Source organism: Centruroides vittatus, unplaced genomic scaffold (genome assembly GCF_030686945.1).
Source record: "Centruroides vittatus isolate TY-2023 unplaced genomic scaffold, ASM3068694v2 contig_480, whole genome shotgun sequence".
Lineage (NCBI taxonomy): Eukaryota > Metazoa > Arthropoda > Arachnida > Scorpiones > Buthidae > Centruroides > Centruroides vittatus.
In genome coordinates, this window is record NW_027122270.1 from 624,918 (window position 1) to 637,385 (window position 12,468).

At 31.1% G+C, this 12,468-nt stretch overlaps 1 protein-coding gene across 1 annotated transcript in view; it reads left to right on the top strand.

The window, feature by feature from the left end:
• LOC136977861 (putative leucine-rich repeat-containing protein DDB_G0290503) overlaps positions 1 to 12,468 on the top strand; it is a 66,689-nt gene that overhangs the window by 13,723 nt on the left and 40,498 nt on the right. The window contains exons 5-6 of the mRNA XM_067273449.1: positions 39 to 1,833; positions 5,855 to 5,912. Coding sequence (XP_067129550.1) covers positions 39 to 1,833; positions 5,855 to 5,912 — 1,853 coding nt within the window. The remainder of the gene's footprint in view (positions 1 to 38; positions 1,834 to 5,854; positions 5,913 to 12,468) is intronic.

A 12,468-nucleotide genomic window follows, 5' to 3' on the forward strand; every position in this document is an offset into this window, starting at 1 on the left:
ATAACGACATATTTTAATAATTTTTTTTTTATTTTCAGTGTTCAAGAAAGTATTGAGAAAGAAAAAGAAAATAATGTAGCAAAAAAGAAACAATCTGTAAAAAATTTTGTATCTACAAATAGAAAAGTCAAGCATAAATTAAATAACGAAAATACTACAAATAATTCTGAAATTAAAACTCCATGTAAAAAATCTGAACAAATGGAAAAATATACATTATATCCTGAATCCTGTAATCAGCAGAAATATGATGAAATGCAAAATCATAATTATTACAGTAAAGATAATTTTTCCAGTGGTGATTTTGATTTCATGTCAAAGGGAAATTTTCACTCTCCTGATAAACAAAATGCTGGCTATCAGAACTCATTTACTGAAGCAAATCACTGGAATTATCAGTCTTGGAATACTCGATATTTTTATCAACAGTGGAATGGCCAATTTTCAAATAGATCAAGTAGTCATCAATCTGTAGGCAATGAATATTACAATAACTCTTCTGGAAGAAACTTTAATTCATATAGTGATAGTTCAAATACAGACAAGTTTAATAATAGTTCCGTAGAAAACAATAGCAACAATTATTGCAGACAACAGAATGTCAGATATGAAAAATTGAGATCACAATCTAAACATAATTTAACATTTAACAAATATAAATATGTTAAATCTAATATTAAATCATATAAAAATACTTGTTTTGAGAAAAAAATAAAACAGAAATACGGAATAAATAATCAAGAAAGAGGATGTGTAGATAATACACGTGCTAAAAGTACATTTCCTAAACAAATATTATTAAATACAAATTCAGGGGCCAAATTAAACACACAGTTTTCCAATCAGTTTATTTCTTCTTCCAGTAAAAATTCTCAGAATTATAGTGTAAAAGTTAGAAATATTGAGAGAGAACCTTCACAATCAACATCTCACATTAGATTTAATGATTTAGATGATACAGTAGTGAATGTTTTTGAAGATAAGAAGATAAATGAAAATTTTGAAATTCAAAATTCGGATGAAAAGAATGGGAAAAAAACTGAATCAGATGAACTTTTAATTAAAAGAAATCAAAACAATTCTGTACAGCAAACAGAAAAAGTTGAAACATTATCATCACATATTAATAATGAAAATGGTGGAATTGAAAAATCAAATTTATCTGAAGAGGAAAATAAAAATTCAACAGACAAAAATTCTCCACACATTGAACAAGATACAACTAATTGCAATGGAAAACTTTATAAATTATCTCAATTAATAGAGAAATCAGAAATGGAAATTGGTGCATATAATAAAGAACTAATTAATAGACTTGTAAATTTTCCTCGGAGTAGGAAGGAACAAATTCGTTTAGAACAGTGGATTAAACAACATATTAAAACAAAGAAACGATTAACTTTACCACGATTTAATTTGCAACTTGGCCCATCAGAAAATTCCAAAGAAAAAAATAAGAATTCACCATCTATTTTGCATAGTATGGTATCAGAAGTTGTGAGTAGTCTTCCAGAAAATGTTTTAAATTCTGTTATTTCTGCATTAAAAAATGGCGAAATAGAAAACATTGAACAAAATGTACAGAATAATGGAAAAAAATTAAAAAATAATAGTCATCAGACATCTGTTTTGCAAAAAAAAATTTCTTGTGATTCTATAAATAATATTGAACTGACTTATAATGATAAATTAAAATGGTTAGAAAATTGGATTACTTATAATTTACCTAGAACTGAAGAGAATGTTATCATAAAAACTGAGACATCACAGTCAACTGAAAATGATTCTGATCAAGATAATGAGTTTTTGAAAGAATGCACCCAACCAGAAAAGGTAGGAAAGTTTTAAGTATTTTATTATTTATGGTAAGGAGTAATATTTTATTAAATTTAATTATTTAGTCTGTCAGAACTTACACTTACTTCTCAGACTACATTATTTTTTGCATGATTTTAAAATATGGAAAAATTCTGAAAAAGTTAATAGCTTTCTGATTTGTTTTCTTTTAAATAAGGTATATCTCTAATAGCATGCATACTTTTTAAGAATAAAAATATTATGGTCTGAGAGACTAACAAAAGTAATGTTTTAAGAAACTTGTCATTATATTTAATGAAAATTCAAGTGATTTCTAATTAAGGAAACCAAAACTTTTTATTTGTGAAATGTTTTCTACTCCATACAAGTCATCATCATCACTAATATGTTAATGGAACAGAATAAATTTACATTATACAAATTTTAAACAAACAGAATAACATTTTAGGATGGATCTATACAAAAAGTTTTGGTTTCCTTAATTAGCAGTTGTTTGAAATTTTGCTAACAAAAGTAAACAAATAATTTTTTATAACCCAGATATGTAGTCTTTCTTTTATTCCTATTTTTAATTATATCCATGCTTTCCCTGCAATAGCTTCTATTATAAAATGGATATATTTTGAATTTGGATAAATTTTTAAATTTCATTTTATTAGTTTTGTAATATGATATATAAACATATAAAAGTATTAAATGACATTAAATTTCAATATTGTCTTAAAGTTATTCAAATAATGATAAAAAGAATTGCAGTTATTATTTATTTGTTTAATTATCTTTAATTATAAATACAGATATCCCCATATAATATGATAGTTAGGCTTCGAAAAAGTGGTATGTTATGTGAATCCATGTTATATGAAACAAAGGACTAACACAAAAGATAGGAGTAGAATTCAAAAGTTAGCAAAAGTATACTATTTTTTTGTAATTAAGAGAAATATGTTAGCAAAGCAATCAATAATTAACTAACAATTACAATCAAAAGTATTGCACATTAATATTAATTTTTTCTTTGCTGCTAAACACCATTAAACAAGGAAGATGTTTTCTTTTTGGCAAAGTATTGTTGTCATCTGAACTTTCCTGTTGACCTTAATCTGAAGTATCAGAAACAGCTTGATTTTTCTATACATTTTTCATAATATCTGATATTTTCATTTGCTTGCATTTGCCTAAGAGAGCTTTAAAAAATGTAATTTTTTTTATGTAGTAACTTTAATTTAATCTATAAAAACAAAACACAGTGACAGTCTTGGGTTCATTTAGAGCACTATCACCAATAACAGCAATACCTGGTTTGTAGGAAAGCTGGAATAGGAAACTAGGAGAAGGAAGAAGAAAAATTATACAATCAATTCTCATTAAAGAAAACCAGGCAAAAGGCATAAAACAACATTGAAAATTTCAATATTCTAAAATCCATGTGCAATTATGAGACAACATGCATACCTGCTTGAATAAAAAATTATCAAATGACAGTGTTTACGCTTAAAGTTGTGACATTTTATATAAGGATGTCTCCAATTCTCAAACTGTGTTGTAGGAATGCAATGTTGTATTAGGGATACTTGTAATTTATTATAATTAAATCAAAAACAGGATATGATACAACATTGCACATTTTAATTTGGGAAGTTGAATTAAAAGTTCCCTTAATTAAAATTTGTGTTATCATATTTTCCACTTTCTTGTGTGTTATATCATATATTGCAGGGGTGGCCAACTTTTGTGCACATAAGATCTACTTTTTATCGTAAAAACGTGTTGCGATCGACTTGTTGTCATAGGCATAGTCTAAGTGGGGAAGGGGGAGGGTGAAATACATACTATGTTTATACACTGTTTCAGTACGAAATGCACTCACTGCTTGTGAGCCGAGTCATAACTGCATGCACACAGTTGCGTTCGGTTACAAATATAATACATTAAGTCAAGACATCGCTAGCGATCGACCAAAATTGGCTTGGCGATCGACCGGTCGATCGCGATCGACTTGTTGGCCACCCCTGATATATTGTATATACAGGAATGCACAACCTTTTCTGAAGAAGGGCCAGGTTAGGATTAAGTTTACTGACCATGAGGCCAGACCATTTTACAACCCTCTTTGTTGACACAAGGAGTCTAATTACTTTAACCATTGGCAATGTTGACAATCACGGGATGTTTATGGCTTGAAATACCGTATTTTACGGACTATAAGACGCACCTTAATTTTAAGCAATTTTTTAAAAAAATACCTATAAGACTGTACGAACTATAAGACACACCTGAATTTTGGAAGTAATTTTTCGAAGAAAAAAGTGCGTCTTATAGTCCGTAAAATACGGTAGGGCCTATATAGAAAAATAAAGTTACACAGTACAGTTTTACTTTCTATGCTGGAAGTGTAAGTGTATTTTTAGTAAATGTATTTTAAAATCTATGTTTATTTTATACATTTGATAATTCCAAATTAAATTTCTAAAATATTTAAAAAAATTGTTATATGTTTATTTTGTAATATTTATTTAAAGCCATTTCAAAACTTTATTTATTATTGTATTGATATTACCATAATATTATTACTGATTATTGTCTGTATTCTAAAATGGAGAGTAGTATGGAAATTAATAAGACAGTTAAAAACAGATTTATAAAGAAAAGAAGAGAAGAAAAAGACATGGATATTGCAATTATATCCAGCAATGTGTCATCTACTGATGAACTAATCATTTTAGTAGTAAACTATACTCTCGCAAACCCATAGTCCTGAAAAGAATATTTATTGATGTAACAAAAAAGACAGTGTGGTTTATTTATTACAGACTTTCCAAAAATTAATTTATTCTGCAGAAAATTTTGAAGGCTGCTTGTGATGTGAAGTTGGTGTCATAAATGCTATTGAAGAAATTCATTGTCAGATAACTATGGTTTATCTTTTTTATTTGACTGTGTAAAAATTACCTAGAAGAAAAAATAGGGTAGAATTCTTTGTGTATAAGGGCTTAAATTATGTTGCTTCAGATAGGAAGTGGTAGTCACAAGATAGTTTGTCTAGATCATTTTAGTAATTATTATTTGAAATCAGTAATTGTATGCTGATAGTCATAGAATAATAAAATAAAGTCTGTGTGAGAGAGAGATGAGAATAAGTGAAATGTATTCTTGGGAAAAGGATTGATCCCTGGAAAAGGATCCTCTTGTAAACTTTCAATGACAATTTGAAGGTCCAATCAAAAGGAGTGTGGATTGATTGTATATCAAAGGGGAGGTTTTGGAGCAGTTTTAATGGAAGGTGAGAAAAACTGACAAAGAATGAGGGAGAGAGAGAATCCAAGCACTCTCTCTAGTAGAGAATGAGAGAAGTGAACATTATTATTTTTTCTAAAATTATTTATTTTGAGAAAAATTAATAAAATGCAAGCATTAAGGTCAGGATTCTAAATACAGTAGACAGTCGTTTATCTGAATCAATTGGAGACTGGGGTTATTCGGATAACCGATTATGTACGAAAAAATATATTAACCTGTCCGATGTTGAAATTTTTCTCCGTTGCGTGTCGCTTCGTGTTGAATTTTCGTCAATTTTAAGCCTAACGGAAATTTTTATAATAATAATCGAGGCTATTGTATCGTTAAAAATTATTTTTTTATTTTGTACAAGCAAAATAAATATATTGAAAAATATAAAAACATAAAAATTATACTTTAGAAGTAAATCTAGTATCAAAAAAGTTCAATTCAGCGCAACACAGTCCAACTGCAAAGCGTTTGGATAACCGACGTTTTGGATAACCAGTGTTTGGATAAACGACTCTCTACTGTAATAATCTTCATACAAATGTGTGAATTGTAAAGATCTGTGCAGTAATTTATTAGATTCAAGGAGTGTTAAAGACATTTCTTTGTTTATTTTTATTATTTTATGGTGTTTTTTAAATTACATTGTTATCTTTTAATATTTAATGATCCAGTAATATATTTATTAAATATTAATTTTGTAAATTTTTATAAATAAATTATTAATTTTATTATTTCATTTTTATAGGTTAGCCAAGTTAAAGATTCTTGTGTAATAAAAGTGAAAGAAGAGAGAAAAAGTGATGGTAAGATATAATTGAATTTCAAATAATTTTTCTTTTTAAAATACTAATCAAATTGTTGGATCTTAATAAGTGGAAAGATTTGGGATTATTTGATTAAGCCATATTCAATTAATTTTAATGCATTAAATACATACAAAACAAGCTACAAATATTTTCAAAATAATTAATTAAAATTTATAAAATTGGAAAATATTTCTTAAGGATTAAACAAAAAAGAAAATTACTTCAAAATAATTAAATACATTAAATATTTATTTCAAACTAGATGTAGTCTTTTCTGTAAAAGTTAATATAGTATACTATAATTTTCCCATCAAGCGTGACAGGAATACTTTTTATGAGAAAGTAGAGATTGAAGAAATGAGAAGAGTAGCAATTTCAAAAAATTCAAGAAGAGTAGTTAATATTTCTATGGATTAAGCAGTTTATACATCTGTTGTAACATAAACAGCAATGAAACAAAATTTCACCTGGAGTGGACAAAAATAGTAAGAGTTAGAGAAGTTACTTATACACATAAACAGATATATGCCTTTATATTAAAACCCAAACAAAAACATCTGAGATATAAAAAAGTTTTGCCAAGTAAAAATTTATGACAATTTAGACTATGGTGAAAATTTTTCTCAGTTTTTCTTTGGTAAAGATAAGCTTGGCACTTGGTGGCTAAGTGTAAAAAACAATAATACAGTAAAAATCTAGTGGGTGCAACTTCCAAGCACCAAGCTTATTCTTTATCAAAGAAACACTCCTAACTTTTTTGGATTTAACAATGTACAATAGAATCTCATTTTAATGGATTGCAGAACAACAGATTTCTTGGAATAACAGATTTTTCTCAGGTATTGTCAAATGAGTGTAACTTTACTTCTTTTTAGTGGATCTGTAACTTGGAATAACAGATTTTTCTAGCTTTATCTACAGATAAACATTGTGTTTTTTTTAATGTTTAATTAATATTTGGGTGTTTCTGGGTACTGAATTTTAAAAAATACATTGTATGTAGAGCAAAAAATACACATGTAATTGTCATGGTTTACATTGCTAATATTGCAGCCTTGCATCAGCACCCAAGTGTAGTGCGTGGATTAATGGCAGGAAGGTACAGTACTTCCAGCTTGATGTTTCTAGACATGCATGTGTCTGCAGCAAAGGCATGTGGCAGCTTGGGGCTATTGCACCTTGAAATCACACTATTGTGCTCACTTAACAGTACCATTTCATACTGACAATGCCACCAAAAGAAGCCCAGAAACATACACCATAATGTACTGTATGATCATTTAACATGTGTTTCTATAGAATAAAGGATAGAGATCTTAAGAGACTGAATTATTTCAAGTGCAGGTATTTTTTATATGCAGGAGGGATTAAAAATGGACATTTTTTCAAATAACATATTTTCTTGGGTGTGCAGGAAATCCATTGTTCATGATATAATAGATTATTGGAACAACAGACGATTTTCAGTGACCCAAAGGATTCATTAAAACAATATTCTACTGTATTAAGTTTTAATTTTTTATACTTTATTTAAAAAAGTTTTGATTTGTTCTTTCATTCATAAATGAAAAAAGTTTTCTGAGCTTATGGTTGGTTATTCATTGACAAGCCAATTCTTTAACATTGATAGTATATCAGGAAAAAAGTAAAAATTAAAATATCTTGATATTGGGTACACTCCATGATTAGAAATTGGAAATGATAAGAAGTAACATTTATTCATTCATTCATTCAATAGTGTTTTATTAATGCTAATAACTTCCATTGCCTGATATTGCAATGCATGATCAGATTTTGATACATATAAAGTACATGCAGTAGTAGGAGGTAGTTGTGAATCTGACACATCAAACACAAGTATAATGATAGTGTTAATTAAGCGTGTTACACGATATAAAAGACAGAACATATGTATAGTTAGGCTAGAACTTGAGCCTTTACAGTAGAGGTTGATTAAGTGACATAATTATAAGCTATTTACATAAGTTACAAGAAGTTTACATGCCAAGACAGTCAGGTTTCAATGGCTAATTAATAGTTGTAGTCCTAAAATATTTTTCGACGAGCTGGAGAACAGATCATGAGTCTCTTTGTCATGCACTATCTTGTGCCTCACAAGACCAGTAGCAATTTTTGCTGAGAAGCAGTATCTTTAGCTGGTTTCTTTCTAATTCTGTTGCTATACACTCAAAAATATAGTGGAAGCTACCATCCCATTTATTGCAGGTGGGACATAAGTCATTGTGGTGCAGGGAAAATCTGTTTAGGTAGGAGTTGAAACAACTGTGGTTCATATAGAATTGCAGTGTGATGAGTTATTTTTATCCAGTTGTTATGGAGTAGTATTTATAAATCAGGAAAGAACTGTTTTGTGATTGAAAGAGTATTATTATTCCAGTGCTGTTGCCAGTTTTGTAATAGCTCGTTCCAGAGTATAGTTTCAATTCCCTTGAGGGATAGTTTGTTATAACTGATTGGGATATTCTGATTGTTGGCTGCCTCCCTTGCTAGTGTGTCTACTCTGTCATTGCTGACGTTTTCACTGTGGGATTGAGTTCATTCGAAATAGTAATCATCGTCAGAGTTGACTATTATTTATTGTATGGTTGAGATGATGGAGTGCAGAAACTTCTTGATTGCTGATAATGCAGCAGTGCAGTCAGTGATGATTGCTATTCTGTCATTGTTAACAGCTCATTTACACCAGTTAATGGCCTGCAATATCGCATGAAGCTTGGCTTGAAAGATTGTGCATGGGGCCCTAAACAAATGATTTGGTGAAGATTTCTATATTCTCTTGGTAGACTATAAAACTGGCTCCCACTTCATTTTCCCATCTGGAACCATCTGTGAAAATTGTGATGGGACATTCTGTGGGGAAGTCCTCTAGAATTCTTAAGTCGGTATGTGGGCTTAAAGTCAGCTCAATTGGGATTGGTTGTTCCCATAAGTCTGGGGATATCATTAACATTTGTGTAGTCACATTTTTACCCAATTTTATTTTCCAGATGGTGCACTGGTAATTAATCATTAGATCTATAGGGGGTTTGTGAGCTAGGGCCTGTAGCTGGCATTAGCTATAGTCTTGTATGCTGTTGTTATAAGCAGAAGTGCCCTTCGCTGTGCGGATATAAGTTGTCTTTTGTGGTGTACCTTGCTAATAATGTTTCCTCGGGTATCGCACCCATACAAAAGCATGGGAAGAAATATGTTGTTATAAACTAGTAGCCGGGGATGCCCCCTAGTGGGCATTATTCGTTATTCATTTTTTCATTATTCTCCATGGTATAAATAATAAATTCCTATTACAAATAAAAATAATTTATTGTTCAACAAAAGTGTGAGGTAGTCCTATCTTCCTATCGTACAGTAGGAGACACAATGCTAATTAAAAATAATTATTTAGTGTTATTAAACATTCTATAAATACTTTAAAATAGTTTGTTTATTTACCTTCACTGGTAACCCTTGATGTTAAATGTGTCTGCCATTTTTTCAACAAATTTCTCGTGAGTCAATGTGTGATGTTCACTGAGTCACGGGATGATGTGAACGTGCAGCGCAAGGTTAATCAAGGCATATAATAAGGTAAGGTAGGGCATATATAATAATTATTTATACCATGAAATGGTATAAATAATAAATTCATATCAATAATAAATTCCTGTTACAAATAAAAATAATTTATTGTTAATTTAAAATCATTGTTAGGGCACCCCTAGTGGACATTTTAGGCATACTGTTACAAATTACAGATTACAGATATACAAATACGCAATCAATAGCTTATATATATATAGATGGTCCCCATAGCCTTGTTGTTTAGGCCTCACAAGGTTTTGGCCACTTTTGCAAAGGCTTGCATGATGTGCCCAGTTCTTTGGGTGATGTACTGGACATGTTGGTTTCATGAGAGGCGATGGTCTAGAATAATGCGCAAATACTTCAACTCCTTCACAACTCCTATGTGGCTTTCATTCATGCAGAGTGTGGGGACACAGGCATACAAATTTCTCTGCCCTGGCAGATTAAAAACGATTGCTTTCTTCTTTCTTGTGTTGAACTTCAATTTAATTTGTTTGCCCCAATTATGGATTTTTTGTAAGACCAGATTTTCTTTGGTCTCAAGGACTGCATGTGATTGGCCTCCTATCAGTACTAATGCATCATTGGCGTAAGCTACTGCAGTGAGGTTTTGGTTCATGAATCAGTCAAAAATGATAGTCCAAAGTAGAGGTCCACACACAGGGCCCCGAGGGCAACCTCTGACAACAGCTCTTTGAAAAGTAATGTTGCCGATTGTAAACAGTGCTGTTCTGTTCAAGAGAAAGTCATGAAAAAGTTTGTAAATGTTTTTTGGGTACTCCAATTGATTGTAGCTGATAGAGGACTAAGGGCCACCATGTCAAGTCGAAAGCCTTGTTGATATAAGGCTGAACCCCAGAACATGAGTTACTTTCTAGTAGTTTCTGAATGTTAACAATGGCAGCTCAAATTGCATCAGCTGTGGATTTTTGTTGTCTGAATCCGTATTGACAATTACTGAGTTTTCATGAGGCTTCAAACCATGTAAGACAGTTTGTCATTAACTTTTCCAGTACCTGCTTGAGCACCAGTAATAGTGAAATTGGTCTTACTTCTATGGTAGAGGAAGGTTTAGGTATTGGCACAAGCTGAGCCTTTTCCCAATCATCAGGAAATATACCATATTGCAGGCACCGATTATATGAGTGTCAGTTGTCTGGGAATGATCTTCCAGATCTGTCTGGCGATAGTGACAGTGATATTGTCTATACCGGGCACTTTGCTTCTTTTTAAATCATTGAAAACATTATTTATTTCAGCGAAGGTGAAGTGTGGGATGTTAGGAGTATACACCGGGAGATTGATCGAAGCACATAGCTGTTGATGCCATGCTGTATCTTCCTCTTCTGGGCCCCTAATGCAGAAGGTGTCAAGAAGGGCTTCCACAGTGTCATAGAGATCATTAGTTGAATTGTTACTGTCATTTATGGTGTTCAAAATCAAGTTGTATCTCAACTTATTAGTGCACATTTTAGTCACATATTTCCATGGATTTGCAGATGTGCGAGTGCAAAAGTCCCTCCATGATTGCAACTTTATATTCAGTATCTTGTCCTTGTATGTTCTTTGGTGCGCTAAATACTGCCTGTGCTGCTGCCTGTGCTGCTTCCTTAGTCTGTGTTGCAGCACCTCTGGAATCTCCATTGGAGGTGATTGTTCATCTTGCACAATACTGAGAGTTTGTCGTTTCACCAGGGAACCATTTTCCTTCTGAAGATCGTTTTAGGGATAAATAGCTCACATGCTGAGGTAATACCCTGGATGCATCTGCTAATTTGATGTTTAGCTTCCTCAAGTGTATGAATGTCATGGAGGCTTATGTTATGATCTAAGTATTCTGCAGTTGCAGTCCCGAGGCATATCTTGAAAGTGATGTAGGCATGGTCGCTAAAGTTATGTGCGCTCAAGACCTTCCAATCAGCGACAGATGCAAAACAGCCACTGGAACAAGTGGTTATGTCCACCCAAAAGAAGTAGCGACTGTTGTTGAAGGTAGGAGAAGGTTGTGAGTCATTGACTATAAAGAAATTATGTTGGGTCAGGAACTCTGATAAGAAGAAACTGTCAGGAACTGTATTTTATAATAAAGCAAAATTCAGTATAGATGATGATGACCAGATGGCAAAGAAATATACAGTAAAAGCTGCCTCACATCATTTGCCAGTTCATGTATTCTATAATAAAGAATACATGAACTGGCTAGCTGCAATAAATTCTTGGACAATGTTTTAAAGGGTTATAGGTAAAGACATAACTTCGAAAAATTTCATCCTAAACCTGATTGAAGAATTTACTCAAGACTCTAAAAAACTACACAAGCTAAATAAACAACAGAGAGAAGAATTGAAGAACCATCTTGCAAATATATGTGACATTAATTTCAAATTGCAAAATGTAAAAATAAGTGATTTGAGCAATGTGAAAAATGCAAAAAATATGCATGTGGAAAGTGCACTGTTTATGTTACTAGAATTTGTATGGAATGTTCTAAGTAGTTTTGGATCAGGAGTTTAATTTTCAAATTGGCATATGGTAGCATATAGCAAGAGATTTGTCATTAATGTCTGCATAAAAGTTACCTTTTGTCTGTCATATTCATCATCATAAGTTGTCTAAATATGCAATATTTCAGTGTATAGCTTATTACCTTATTTTTCAAACAAATCACATATATTCTTTAATGTATTAAAGATAATTTAAAGGTTAATTAAAAACATTTGAAAATAATTGCTGTTGGAACAGCATAAAGTAGAGTTTTCAGATTTATATAAAAGAGAAAAGTCAATAATTTAACCTTTAACCACAATAAAGTTGGACTATGCATCAAAGTTGAAGTTAAATTATTGAACATTTTTTTTTTCCTTTTATATTTATGTGAAAACAGGTTGAATTGTTGAAAGAGTTTGCTTTGAAATTATTTCATATTTGTCTATTGGATTATGTGATATAATGAATAATTTTATTATTG